The sequence below is a fragment of the Leuciscus leuciscus genome (genome assembly GCF_965113295.1).
Source record: "Leuciscus leuciscus genome assembly, chromosome: 16".
Lineage (NCBI taxonomy): Eukaryota > Metazoa > Chordata > Actinopteri > Cypriniformes > Leuciscidae > Leuciscus > Leuciscus leuciscus.
Genome location: NC_138740.1, coordinates 29,477,682 through 29,493,420, shown reverse-complemented (window position 1 = coordinate 29,493,420; position 15,739 = coordinate 29,477,682). Strand labels below are relative to the sequence as shown.

Sequence of the window (15,739 nt, the reverse complement as noted above, 5' to 3'; positions counted from 1 at the left end):
TTCCTCCAATTGGAAAGGAAATATATATATATTATTTTAGATATATATGGCCTTTTTGTATAAAAAAGCGTGAACAACATGAGGGCGAGAAAACAATGATATAATTAGAAATTATGAACTATCCCTTTAAAGGGAACACAGTTCAATGGAGGTTGTTTTGTAGTGGTAACTAAAAGGTTGTAGGACTGAACTCCAGAAGGTGTGAGCTAACACCACCGTGCCCTTGAGTGAGTCACTTTAAATGAAAGCGTCTGCCAAATACAAAGCATGCACATATAACTATAGCCACACTACAACAACAAGTCACTCTACAAAGCTGACGACACCAAACAAACATGAAGAAACTACTCACGTCTTTCACTCCCTCTGTCTACCGTAAACTGTACGCACACACACACCAAACACACACAGTAATACGACACTAACGTTTGAGGGAGTTCTATACCTTCTGAGAGAGACGACAGGAAGCAGCTTCCCTGAACCCCAAAACAACTTCTCTGTGCCACGCCAAGGCCGCCCTTCTCCGAGTCTTCCCTAAACACCACTTCCTGCAAAACTGGGATACAGCCGGGAGACAGGCATTTGCTTTTCTCTGTGGCACTGGACATGAATACCACTCCACAACACACACAGACTCGCACTGTGACAGCTGACAGCCGACCGCTGGCCATTTCACAACGCCACATGCACTTTTCAGATAAAGTAGCTTCGAGAAACATATTTAATAACATGTTTTTGTGTTTAATAAAAGACTGCTGAGTCATCAAATAGAAGAACACTTATATTCCTAAACACATAAGTAAAATGCTTTATGTGCAAACATAAAACTTGACTATACTGCAAGAAATACTGTAATTCACAAAACCAGAGCTGACATTAATCGTCAGAAAGGGATGATGAAAAATGTTAGTGTTATACTTAGTCATGTATTTTACTGGTGCAAAAAGTAACCATAAAGTTTGCCTATGGAGTTTTTTAAAATATAATTTAAGTCGGTTCAACGCTATTAAAATCTGGCAAAATTCTGCTGTATATCTGTGGATGAGAGTGTGTAGTACCTGGGTAAGGATGGATTCCATTGGTGAACATGGCCTCCGCTGGGCCCTGTCCGTTGGCCTGAGGAGGAGGCAGCCCTGTGAAACCGTTCACACTGATTGGGGATGGAATGCTGGTCACCGTGGGAGCCGTGATGCCAGGGGGCGTGCTTCCACCTGGGGGCGGGGCCAAGGAGAGGAGACAATATTTGAAATATTCATAATAAATACGTAATGGCTTTGCTGGGAATAGAGAGTTTTTAAGAATATTTAGGCAAAATATATGTAGGTAAATATTGCTGTTGATTATATGTATTGTTGTATTGGTGCATAATACATAAATAAAATGTGTTATTTTTTGTGTTTAATTAGTGGAAAACACACCCTTATTATTTTACATTTTAATTCAAACACAAGTTTTATTTTTGCATTTTACATTTATTTATTCTTCATTTCATTATGATGATGATTCCACTGATTGAAAATGCCTGAAGCTCAATCAGATTTAAGTTTTAAGTTTTAAATAAATATAATAATAATGAATCATGTCTTATTTAAATAATAAATTAGTTTCAATTTTTCTGAACCGAGTATGCTCTTATAAACCATCTCATCTGTGGCTCTTACCAAACACGAAAAAAAAAAGAAGAAGTCATTTTTACAATGACTCAAGAAGGGAAAAATGCATAAATGATAGCCATGAATAATTAAAAGACTTAAAGGAAAAGTTCACCCAAAAATGAAAATTCTGTCATCATTTACTCACTCTCTATTCATTCACCCTGTATGACTTTCTTTCTTCTGCTGAACACAAAAGAAGATCTTTTGAAGAATAAGGGTAACCAACAGTTGATGGAAGTATGGACTTCCACAGTATGGAAAAAAATTTAAATACAATGGAAGTCAATGGGGTCCATCAACTGTCTGGTTACCAACATTCTTAAAAATATCTTCTTTTGTGTTCAGCAGAAGAAAGAAACTCACACAGGTTTGGAACAACATGAGGGCGAGTAAAGAATGACAGAATTTTCATTTTTGGGTGAACTACCCCTTTAAGACCTGTTCACACCAACGGTGATAAATATAACAATACAGATATAGATCTAAAAATCGTTCTAAACATAAAAGAATAGCAGAGTCAATACCACAACTATGACAGCTGCACAGAGAAACAATATCAATGAAATCACTTCAGAACGATTTTTTCCAGCTGATGAACGATGACAGCCAATCAGAACCCACCAGACTTTAAAGAGCTTGAGCATTTAAAGCAACAGACATAACTGCAGTGTGCGCTTAGTATAAACAGAATGATTCGTCTGCTGGTGTGGACACTATTATAGTTATGGTTATAGTTATTGTTTTTGGTGTGAATGGGCCTTTAGTCTGGGAAAGCCTGTGTGTGTGTGTTTCCTCACCTGATGTTGGGGTCATGGGAGCCCCAGGGATGCCGTTGATGGTGGCCATGTGTTGCATCTGTGCGGCAGCAAAAGCCGCCATAGGGCTGAGATATCCTCCCTGACCCACTGATGCCATCAGCGCTGCCTGCTGCTGAACCTGACGGAGAAAAGCCCACACACACACGCTACTTTAACTATATGTAAGATAACATAATCATATAATGACAAAAGCAATGTGTATAACAAGACTTTAGAGTCGACAGATTTTTCCACTGAGATGCTGCAGTTTTGTTGGAAATAGTTTATAATGAGAGAGAGAGAGAGAGAGAGAGAGAGAGAGAGAGCTCTTGCCTGTGCATAGGCACCGTACGCTCCAAACTGCAGGGCCATCGGATTGAAGATGCCCATCTGACCGGCCATCTGCTGCATGCGTCGAATGGTCCGTTCCTTATCTGTGTCTGCAAACTTCACCACCAGGCTGGAAGAAGCGCCCTGAAACACACACATACACACACACACATACACATACACACACACACACACCAATTGAGGATGCTTTGTGCCTTAAACGTGCTAATGATACAAAAGTGCATGATCAGATGTGCTGGCACTCACAGGCATAGTTTGGCTGCCGTGTAAAGCACTAATAGCGGCCTGAGCTTCTGCATGAGTGGAATACTTCACAAACGCACATCCTGAAGAGAGAAAAACAGTCAAAAACACCCTCTTCAACATTTACAGACACTTCTAGACCAACATATTTAATTTTTGGGAGTTTCTCTACCTGGGTCCTGGGACAAGAAGCCGTTTTTTGAACTCCAAAGTTATTTTTGTATTAGTATTAGTATTTTATATTATGTATAAATGAAAAAACAACAAAAAACTATATGCAGACATTTTAGTTTTTTTTTAACAGACCTTTAAAAGTGAATATGTGACCCTGGATCACAAAACCAGTCTCAAGTAGCACGGGTATATTTGTGGCAATAGCCAACAAAACATTGTATGGGTCAAAAGTATAGATTTTTTTCTTTTATGCCAAAAATCATTAGGCTGTTAAGTAAAGATCATGTTCCATGAAGATATTTTGTAAATTTCCTACTGTAAATATAGAAAACATTTATTTTTGTGAGTAAATGCAGCACAATCGTGAACATAAATGGACAACTTTAAAAGCGATTTTCTCAATGTTTCAATTTTTTTTGCACCCTCAGATTCCAGATTTTCAAATAGTTGTATATTGGCCAAATATTGTCCTATCCTAACAAACCATACATCAATTGAAAGCTTATTTGTTCAGCTTTCATATGATGTATAAATCTCAATTTCATAAAATTGCTCCATGTGACTGGTTTTGTGGTCCAGGGTCACATATTTTCTTACAAATGCTTGTATGTAATACATATAAAATATATATGTTGTGGCAGTGAATCATTTCAATATTGAAAATCCATGGCATTTACAGTATATGATAAAAATATAATAATTTAGTCATGATACCATATCACAAAAGCTATAGGAATAGCTTAATGTAAGTAGTTAATTTTTTTTAATTATTATTATTATTTAAAAAATACGAAACATTTTCTTTTGGGAGCAGGTTTTGGGTTAATGTATAATAATTGTATAATATTTGTATTATTATTTAAAAAAAAACAGTAGAAGTCTATGGTATGTCACTGTTTAACTAGATAAATGTAAATCACTGCCGTATCCAGTTCAATTCCCTCTGCACCCTATAAATATGTGCCTTTTTTTTTAAACTCTGTGCCTTGTCTTGAGTTTAAAACATGCAGCAGTGACACATTATATATATATATAGAGAGAGAGAGAGCGAGAGAGAGAGAGAGAGAGAGAGAGAGAGAGAGAGAGAGAGAGAGAGAGAGAGAGAGAGAGAGAGAGAGAGAGAGAAAAGAGAATTGGACTGAACCCAATAACCTTTACTGTTCCCGTCAGGACCTCTGAGGATGGTGCACTCCTCAATGCATCCGAAGGACTCAAAAAGGCGCCGCACGTCGTCCTCACATTGCTGCTTATTCAGCATGCCAACAAAAAGTTTTCTGTCTTCTGAAACAAACACAAAGAATTCGTTACGTATTATACAGGACAACAACTAAAGCACATCTATCTGATGTATTGCTGCTCATTTCAATAAATCCACACGGCCACTTATTCTAGTTTTACTTTATTTTAAATGCTGTTTGCATTCTCCTCAGCATTTGCAATAATTTCAGAGCATTTTATTATTAAAGATGGTAGAATCTTATAGTAAAAAAAAGAGAAAAAAGCATGAGCTAAGTACTGTATGCAAACAAAAAAGCAATTTAAAAATACAATAAAAAAAAATGCAGCAAAAACGTATTAAAAGTCCTAAAATAAATAGAAGCTCTTCAAACACCTTCACTCAATCAATCCCTTTTTTATCCACCTAATATATCTTTTCTGTGTCTAAATCCAGCAATCCACTAAGAAACTTGTTGGTGCTACTGTCTAATGAAATGAGTTTATGAACGAGATATCTGTGGAGAACCTTTCGTCTAGTCGATTCTGACACCTCAGGAGTCCTTGTTTATTGTTTGTGCTTTTATTTATCAGATTATGTAGACATTATTGAATTACACATCAGCGTGAGGAGAACAAAAGCGGTATTGTTTCAGGGTTTTATTAGGCTGTAATTGCAGTGTCAATGCTGCATGTTTTAAACTCAAGACAAGGCACAGAGTTAAAAAACAAGGCACATATTTATAGGGTGCAGAGGGAGTTGAACTGGATACTGGATACATTTATCTTGCTATATAAACAGTGACATACCATAGACCTCTACTGTTTTTTAACAAAGAATCTAAATATAAAAGTATAATTAAATTATTATATATTAACCCGAAACATGCTCCCAAAAGAAAATGTTTAGCATAATTTTTTTTTAAAAACAACATTAATATTACATTAATAAGCTATTTCTATAGCTTTTGTGATATGGTATCACAGCTAAATTTTTACCATGTACTGTAAATGCCATGGATTTTCAATATTGCAATGATTCACTGCCACAGCAATTATATATTTAAAGATGATTTGCTAATGATTTAGCAATTTTGTTTATTTTAATATATTTCTCAGACCCTTTGTGTAGTGCATTCAAGTGTAATCACAAGAAAATGTGCTTTAAGCAACTAAACGTTCTGTTTAATAATGCTAGTGGGTTTGCATAGGTAAACTTTCTTATATCATTACACATGACAGTGTATGTGTAATGTATGTGTGTGTGTAAGTATGATGGATGGTGCAGCAGAGATATTAATGAGCACTATTGTGTGTGTTCATGTGTTTGTCCACACCCTGGTGCTCACTAACATGCTCTGACAGGGTGCCCTTGCCCAGTCAACAAGACTAATCTCCAGTCCAGAATGTTTACAAGTGCGCTGCGCAAATGCGGAATAAGACGAGCACACACACTACATAGGCAATCACAGTAAAAGTTTAGCCTATAATAAGCACTTAACTCAAATAAGTATCAAATAGGGATGCACCGATATGAACATTTTGGCCGATACCGATAACCGATATATTGGCCGATAAATCTAAATCCAAATTTGTATATAATTTTAACCTGGTTACAAAAAAAAGTCTCACCATTAAAAGCCATGTCCCAAGCAGACAATTATAATGTTCTCATTATAATTTTATATAGCCTATATGACAGACTTGTGCTGCACATGTTGCACTGAACCATATTTTCCTTTTTTAAGAGTTTCCAATCATATTTCACGCAATTCAAAACCATCATGGCGAACAGTGCGCATCTGAAGTGTCTCAACTGAAGGAAACAATCCATTATTTATCGGCTTTAATATATCGGCCAATTTTTCTTATTGGGCCGATAACATTAAAAATGAACATATATAGGCTGATACCGATATGGTGGCCGATATATCGTGCATCCCTAGTATTAAATAATAAAATAAATAACGAGAGAACTGGCTTGAAAATGCCATCTCATGAAATTTGTTCAATGAACATTTGTTCATATTCGACATACAAAGATGGATTGTTAAATTCTTTACAATTTAAAGGTACACTGTGTTATTTCATCAGTCAATCGTGGATGTCTGATGATTGATATCTTTTGGCAACATTAATTCTAAGAGTGAAACGAATTCTAGAGAGAGAGAGCACGTGGAGATTCGCGAGTGCACAGTGCGTGGAGCCCTGAGACCAGTGTATTAGAGAGTGCGCATCCTGTTTTGTGCGAGAGTGAAGGAAATTCATCTATGAGTGGAGAGAGTCGTGCTCGCACATTACATGAATGCGCTCTCGGGTCATTTGTCGTTAAAATAATGCCATAGAAACTGCCTCAAATTAACTATAAAGAAGAGAAGTCGTGTTTAAAATGGATGATGCCCCATGCCACTGCTCTGCGCATTGCCCCCTATAGGAGGCTCCCTGTATTGCCTATACCAGGATACAGAATTTGAAGAAAAAAAGGCCTTCTTCACCTTGGACAACAAATGAAACCAGTATTTTTGGGTATTTCTGATACCCAAAATATGTAAAAAAAAGACACGCTCTCGTGGCAATTCGCACGTATTTTACGAGGCGGCTAATTTGTACGAATTCATACGACCTCACTTGTACGAATTCGTGCGATTTTTGCTAAATCGTACATATTTTACGAGTTGCCCAATTCGTATGAATTCGTATGAATGACCTACCCCTGATCTCGCCCCTAAACCTAACCATCACTGGGGTTTAGACAAATCGCACTAACTCGTACGAATTCGTATGAATTGGTCGTGAGATAGCGTTGGATTATCCCAGCTAATAGGGAACATTCTCAGAACTTTGGCTAACGTTCTGGCACGGTTCTCTAAAAGTTATAAACAAACGTTATTAGTAACATTAATAGAATGTTTGTTCAAAATGATCTGGTCTTTAATAATGTTCTCAAAATGTTAGCACAAAAAAATACAACATTCATGGAATGTTTTTTTCTGAAATGCTTTAACTGGGCATTTGTTCATAGAACATTCAAAAGTAACATTCCCAAAATGTTTGCAGAATTATAAAATGGAATGCTCCCTAAACATTTGTATACATTTATTAAACTGGACATTTTGATTGTCGAGAAATAACGTTTTCAATGGGAATGTTAGCAAAACATTCATAGAACATATTTTCTGTTAGCTGGGATGCTCGATTTTCATTTAAATAACACATTTCCAGATAATAGTGAGATGGTGTGGAAAAAAGCTATGTTGTTTGGAAGAACAAGTCTTTCGTTTAGTGTCTCTAACCAGTGTCACCAACTGTTTCTTTTCATTCTCTCTGATATCCATCCTTATTTCGCTCTTATGACCACTCCTGCCTTCTCTTTAACTCTCTTTCAAGTCTCTTTCTGTCTCTCACTTCCTTTCCTTGTCTTTCCCACTTTGACCTTTAGCTCTCCCTCTCCATCCCGGCGTTTCACTTTAAATGACTAGTGAATGGATCGGTTGGGGACGGCACATCAGTTTTGCCAGTGGAATCAGAGGGCTTTGCAGGGACATATATTGCGTTTTTACAGGGCTAACAGGGGGATAAATTCAGCTGTCCATCACCATGAAGACAATTGATCTGTCGAGAGTGAGTAAAGGAAGACACTCTCAATTAGAGAAAGGAACGCATGGCATGAAATGAAAGGAGAGACTGTGAAGGAAGGAGAGGTGCCTCCATGTGTATGTCTCGTTCTCTCTGTGGGTCTATCAATCTTGGTTATCTGGAAAACCTGACCCAAAAAGGAGGAAAAGACGAGCTATCTCTTACCAAACTACTTCCACTCTGTCTGTAAGTGACGCACAGACACTGTCAATGCACAGAAACTCAATCTCACACTCCCATGAACACAAACACAAACACAAACACAAACACAAACACACACACACACACACACACACACACACACACACACTTAAAAAAATGTCTCAGTTACGTATGTAACCCCCACGTTACATCGAACGTGACCGACTGAAAGGGAACACGCTTTACAGTCGGATGACATTAAGCAGAACATTTTAAATTCTATAAATATTTTAAGCTAATATGATATAGGATAAAAAAAGAAAATGTTTGTATGTCATAGGGGAAATGTAAGTTCTTGTTATGTCATAAGATACCCTTTTGAAGTTCTTATGATGTCATAAAGGAACTTTTAAAGTTCTTACATTGTAAAAAAAATAAAAATAAATTCAAAGTAAATAAAACAGTAAGTTTTACAAGAAAATACTATTTCAGTCTTTCTATTTCAAAATGGTTCAAAATACCCTTTTTAAGTTCTTATGATGTCATAGGAGAGCCTTTTTAAGTTCTTATGTCATAGGAGAGCTTTTTTAAGTTCTTTTGATGTTCTTATGAGTTCTAGTCACTTGATATCTAGTCTCTAGTCAACCTATAATATAACAAAGAACTCATTAATTAACTCATAACAAATTAATGTATTCTATTATTAATGTATTTTTATTAAAAACATTATTTCGTGTGATAATATTTCTATACCCACAGTCATTGAAAAATGCTAACAAAAATACATTGCCACGATAATCAAAATGATCAAATAATCAAATTTATTTTAAAAATAGTTTTCTGATAATTTATATCTTATTATATTAATTTTAACACCGATAATTCTTCTCTCACTGAATGTGTATTTCCCATCACACCACAAAATATTTTTAGTATTATTTTGTTTGCTTCAAAATAATTCACTTTAAATGGCATAAGAGGAAATAACATAATTTGAGTTTTGAGGAGCCATAAATAAAATTACTAAGATTAAATATGATAAAACATGTATTTGTTTTTCCATTTACACTTTTAAGAACCTATAAAATTCAACAAACTGTCGACATTTTTTACTCTTTCCTACAACAGTGCATATCTATACAAAAGTGTCTGTGTGTGCATCAAAAACTGTAAAACTCAGGAAAGTGTTTCTCCCAGCACCTCCGTGGAGGGCAACAATCTGACAAAAGGAGTGACGACACTTATGTAAGGCGTGTGAGGGCCGGCCCAAGATCCTCTGGGGCCTTGTATGACTGTCAGGTCTCATCGAGATGCGTCATTATATGTGACTCTTAAGAAGGGGACATCTACCGGTAATGGTGACACTGATGTAGTGTGACATGAAGGTGGGGAGAGAAATAGAAAAGGAAGAAGAAAAAAAGAGGAGTGGAAATCTACCTCCCCTGCTCTCACTGTCAGCTGGCTTCACCTGGATTGGCCTGTTCATCTGTGCAACACAAAGAGAAGAACGAGGGAGGGGGAAAGACAGGACAGACAGAAAGAAGGGGAAAAGACAAGAGAAGACATTAGATTTGTAGCACAAAACTATTTTAGCGAAGTGTTCACATTTGCAGTTAGTATCAGTCACTTGTGTTCATATAACATTGGATGAAATGCCCAAAACACAAAAAGCTACTAGTAAGTGTGGATTTCTGCTGGAAATTTTAGCATGTCTTTGCGTCATTACGTCACATCTGTACACATAAAGGAGGAGTCCCGGCTAGTAGGCTATGAGTGTGAGGATGTTGGAGGTGGAGATTTATAGTTTAATTTTTTTATAGTTAAGATTTATAGTTTTGTTTATTCCCCTTACCTGTCAGGGATCACTGGTGATCCTGGATTATTTTAGTTCAAAATATGTTTGAGCTTATATATCTCAATATTAATAACAGTCTGGTTAATTTTGAGTCTTGAACTATAAACTCTCAAGGGTTGGCTTTCTAAATGTATGTGTGTTATGTTTCTATTCAGAATTACTTATGAGCAGTAACCTTTTTATTTTGGGCATTTCATGTATGCAGCACTTGCCAAAATTGGGGGTGATGAGGAAGGGGTTCTTAATATGTTAATTCAAAATGAATCATAAACTTATTCTTTTAAAAAGATTATTTCATGTGATGGTTTTTACATACCCATACCCATAGTCATTGAAATTCTTTAAAAAAAAGTAAAAATACTAAAAGATATAAATATTTTGCCATAAAATAATCAAATGCATATTAAAAAGTTTTCTAATAATTTATTTCTTATTAAAATTAATTCTTCTTTCCATGAATTCAGATTTTCCCATTACCATTTGCCTCGAAATAATTCATCGTGAATGACATAATGAAGAGGAAGTGACATCATTTGAGTTTTGAGGAGCCAAGTTCAAAGTTGTTCAGTTCTATGCTCATTTAATATTCATAAATTGTTGTTCTTTTATGCTTGACACAATTTCTCAAGGATAACATATCCACCCCGGTAAATCTCATTTATTTTAAACTTCTATTAATAGAAAAGTAGTTTGAATGCTTAAAAAAGAAGAAAGAAGCCATACAATCACCATAACAGGTGAGCTGCAGCAATTGTGGTTTGCAATGTTCCTCCCAACAGAATATCTCAAAATATAATTTAGCTTGAGATGGTGTGAAGCAATTCATTAACTATATAAAAATATTCTTTGTCTGAGAGAATAATGGACTTAAAGCTGCAGTCAGTAGCTTTTTTGGGTTAAAAATGATCCAAAATAAATTTTTGAGCAAGTACATAACCAGCCAGTGTTCAAAACTATCTGCTTGGTTTAGCTCGATTCTAAACGGTAAGCTTGTAATAATGTTTTTTAATTCAGTGGTACTGGTGGATTTCCGCAGGAAATTCAAGCATGTCTTTGCGTCATTACGTCACATCTGTACACATAAAGAAGGAGTCTCGGCTAGTAGGCTATATTGCGTGTGAGGGTGTTGGAGGTGGAGATTTATAGCATTTTCTCACAGCACTTGATATAATTAAAATCAATTTGATGGCGGATCCAGAAAGGTTCAAACGACAATCACCAGTGACAACTGGAGATTCACCCGAAACAAACACGAAAGACTTCGGAGAAAAAGAAGAGACTGCAACCCACGCGAAAACAAGGATAAATATCGGAAGGGCATTAAATGTAGTCACGCAATGCTGATGTTGTTAACATTAACAATTTGAGAATAAAGTATAATTTGCACAGTTTGACGTGATATGATAAGCAATCGTTAGATTTAATCGGCGCGATTTACTGCAATGCTTTTTTCCCTTAGTTGGTCAAAACAAAAGTGGATGTTACTTACTTCTTCAGACGACATTTTACGGTGAAAATTCTTATGTTGGTCATACTTCCGAGAAGTAGAATCTGTGATTGCGAATGACAGTATCCACACCACCAGCGCGGTGACTGACAACCACACATTCTCCTCAAAACATGTGCCATGCCGAGGCACAACGCACGTAAAGTTGATAATTCCGCGAATAACTGCAATTGCAGATTTCGAACAGAGATGGCGACAAAGAGGAAAAACTACGGACTGCAGCTTTAAAAAAAATAAAATCACCTTAGCAAATGGAAAAGGCAAATGTTTCATAGACTGACTTATTTTTATTGCTTTCCAACAGTAAAAGCCAGAGACACAGAGCAATACAGAACGAAATATTAAAAGAAACGCATGCTAAACTCAGCACAATACACCTCATTTATATAAGCACATTTGCATACGCCTGTGTTTATGTGTATGAATGGCACCGGGATGCAAATGTGTGTATCTGTGTGTGTGAGATCTCACTAAAAGACGTTCACAATCATAAAGTGTTTCGTTCTGCTTCCTTCACTCGTGGCAGATTCCCGACTGACTCTGGCTCAATAATACATGTAAGCCATGGAACGGTCTGCGGCAATCAATTTTTAATAATGCCAATTGTCACGCTGCCAGCGGGAAGGAGACGAGAGGAGAGGACCGGGCCCGTGCACTGTGGCGGATCCTGGCATGATGGCGTCAGCGCTCTCTGGGGAGACACAGGGCTCTGCCCCCCAAAATAAGACACAGACTCCACTTCTCTATCGCTCACCCGCAGCAGTTTACTCACTATCTGCTTCACGAGCCACTTTAGATGAAAATGAGTTGTGACGTAGTGGGTAACTTTTAATGAGCAGCTCCCTGTGCTTCACTTCCGTGCCTCCTCTCACTTCTGTCTGCTGCATTGAAACAAAAAGGACAAAAAGTCTCTGGCTGCTAAAAGCCAAAAATAGAGGAAGCATAATGGCGCCGTACAGTACAGGACAAGTCAGATTTATCAAATCACAAAATAAAATGTTCCTTGGATCCCGATCCACTTGTATGAAATTGCAATTTTACTTGGTTTAATAAAAAAAGCATATTGTTACCACCGAGCCATGTGATCACGATTCATTTTAGCTCATTATTTTTTTATTCTATCATTGTGGCCTTTCATTTTTCAATAAAACAGTGATGATGGAAATATAAATGTCGTTTTTATTACTATTTTGTTCAATAAAGCAGCTTTCATTATTTAACAGAAAAAAGTGACAAAAAATGCAGTTAATGTTTTTCCACAGCGGTTTTACATACTGTAGCCTACATTAACTTCATTGCTAATATTATTGACTCCTTTATCGTGTTTCCCCTCATTTTTAAACTTACTTTGGACAAAAGCATCTGCTAAATTAATAAATGCGTTACTTAACATTATTAAAAGCATATGAAAATTTGATAACAATAAGCATAAAAATATATATTTTTGTGATGGCAAAGCTGAATTTTCAGCATCATTAGTCCAGTCGTCAGTGCCATATGCTGCTGAAGAAACATTTCTTATTATTATGAATCACGATAACAGCTGTGCTGTTTAATATTTTTTTTCAGATTATTTGATACAAAGATCAAAATGTAATTATTTGAAATAAAAATCTTTTCTAACAATACATTTAACTGACCCCAAACTTTTGAAAAGGTATTGTACATTTAAGAAATGAAGGATAATGAATGAATGAATGAATGAGAAAAGGAAAGCAAGGGGACACAACAAAGCTCTGAAAGAGAGTATAAAAGTTGCGTGTGCATTTCTGTGCTCGTCCTTGCTTTTGCATATTAATGATAAACTAATTTAATAGCCTGCAATGCCAATTAAACCACCAATTATGTTTATTAAAATCATCTTTCAACTGCATATTTTACCCGGACTCAAAATTACTCGTTTACAACATAAAATACCCACAGTGCACCTGGTCAGCGCACCTGTGGCGTCCTGGCTCCGGTCCAGATCAACAGCTCTGGGGTTTCTCACTTCATAAAGTTCACTTCATTTTTTCAGACCTGATCACTCACACTCCTTATTTTTCTCCATCCCCAGCATCCTCCTCTTTTATTGGCAGTAAAGCCTGGCTAATGTTTTTAATGTGTTTTGATGCATTATTTATTTTACCATGGCTGCTGATAGTGAGGGCGCGGGGAATAGTGAAAAGAGAGAGAGGGAGATTCGGACATAGATCGGGGAGCAGAGCAAGGTCACAGACACACACACACACACACACACACACACACACACACACACACACACACACACACACACACACACACACACACACACACACACACACACACACACACACACACACACACACACACACACACACACACACACACACACACACACACACACACACACAGAGTCTCAGTATCCCAGCAGGTCTCTACTCCACATACATTTTAATGTTTCCCTCCCAACGGCACAAATGGACTCTGCTATGTGTGCTAATTGCGTTTCCCCAAGCAGAATCTCACCACACTCATACAAGTGTTTCTCTCACACACACACACACACACACACACACGCTAGTAAGTTTTTGCAAGCTTAAATATGTTTGTTCTTTTAAAAATATTATTTCATGTGAGGATTTTTACATAAAGTCATCGAAAATCTTTTACAAATGAAAACGCTTAATATGTTAATTAAAAATTAATAAATAAAAAATTATATAAAAAAGTATTTATATTAAATATTATAAAAAATATGAATAATACAGAAATATGTAAAAAAAAAAAAAAAAAAAAAAAAAAAAATCAGTTTATTAAAATATTATTTATATGTGATGATTTTGACATGTTTTACATCTCATACAGATTCTATTACATATTAGAAAGCTTAAATGTTCTATCAAGAATATTATTTATATTATATTAAACATTATTAAAATATTATTAATATGTGTTGATTTTTACATGCCCATACAATCAAAATTAACCATAAAGTTATTCTATTAAAATATGATTTATTTAACATTATTAAAATTGTATTAATATGTGATGATTTTGACATGTCCATACAGTCATCAGTTATTTTACAAATAAAAAAATTTAAATATGCAAATTCAAAATTAAACAAAGTTATTCTATTAAAAATATGAGTTATACATATTTTTTATATTATAAAAATATAATTAATATGTGATTACGTGTAATATGATACATTTACGTGTCCATAAAGTCACTGAGACTTTTATTTACAAATGAAAAAATCTTAAATGTTCATTCAAAAGTAATCAAAGTTATTCTGTTAAAAATATAATTTATATTTAGATGAGATATTATTGAAAATATTATAATAGTAACAAAAATCCATTGCCATGATAATCACCATAAACAAATTAGTCAAAAAGCTTTCTAAAACTAATTAGATATTAATATTTGGAGAGCGTTTCTGGCACACAGATGCCGTTTCTGCATCCCGACAGGGAAACATGAAATGCCCTCACATTCCCAGGGTGAATCTGACGTTCATGTGGAATGAGATCTTGTGCACATTAAAACTGAACGTGATGGCATGTCATAAAACTGAGCTGAATGAAACATAATGTGGCATTTGGAGACATTTGTCATTGTGCTGCGCCACAGGCTTCCACATTACTTCCGAACTGTGATTTCAAAGGCCCCTAGAGGACTTTCATCCGCCACAGCTAGATGGCAGCATTGAGCAGGACAGTGTTTATCCTCTCTGAGCTCCACATCACATATTCTGAGAGGGCAAAACCTTTTACACAAAGGAACGGCCTCCCGCACACATACGCACAAACACAAGCAAGCAAATCCACTCACATACACACTAAATCACTCAGAATTCCACAAAATTACCTCTTCTTTATAAACAGGCCATAGCAGCACAAAAACACTTTTATCTCTCTTTCTCTCTCTGTACCTCACCTCACCAGAAACCTTCTGTCTCCATCTGTACAGACCTCGCCGTCCGTATCTCCGCCACTGAGCCACAGCATGGCACGGCCTTATGGTGATGTAACTCTCTGGCACACACACACACACACGCTGGGCTAAACGGCCACAGAAACGTACGTGTGGGTGTCACGTCTGCGCTGAGGGAGTATCTTCCACCACGGGGTGCTTTTTTCCTCCTGTTAGCCCATCTAAAGCGCTCCAGAAAGCTACACACCACCTGCATGTCCAATTC

The 15,739-nt window shown here is 36.3% G+C and overlaps 1 protein-coding gene across 9 annotated transcripts in view; it reads right to left on the bottom strand.

Annotated features, from left to right (window-relative positions):
- The window catches only part of celf4 (CUGBP, Elav-like family member 4), a 100,739-nt gene that overhangs the window by 13,519 nt on the left and 71,481 nt on the right, over positions 1–15,739 (bottom strand). For 3 of the 9 annotated variants that reach the window (XM_082140323.1, XM_082140320.1, XM_082140321.1), the window contains exons 3-9: positions 9,650–9,698; positions 4,373–4,501; positions 3,050–3,129; positions 2,786–2,926; positions 2,453–2,591; positions 1,059–1,211; positions 446–556 (exon numbers count right to left, since the gene is read on the bottom strand). In XM_082140323.1, the coding sequence (XP_081996449.1) occupies positions 446–556; positions 1,059–1,211; positions 2,453–2,591; positions 2,786–2,926; positions 3,050–3,129; positions 4,373–4,501; positions 9,650–9,698 (802 nt within the window). The remainder of the gene's footprint in view (positions 1–445; positions 557–1,058; positions 1,212–2,452; positions 2,592–2,785; positions 2,927–3,049; positions 3,130–4,372; positions 4,502–9,649; positions 9,699–15,739) is intronic. The other 6 variants (XM_082140326.1, XM_082140324.1, XM_082140325.1 and 3 more) reach the window with 3 other exon arrangements.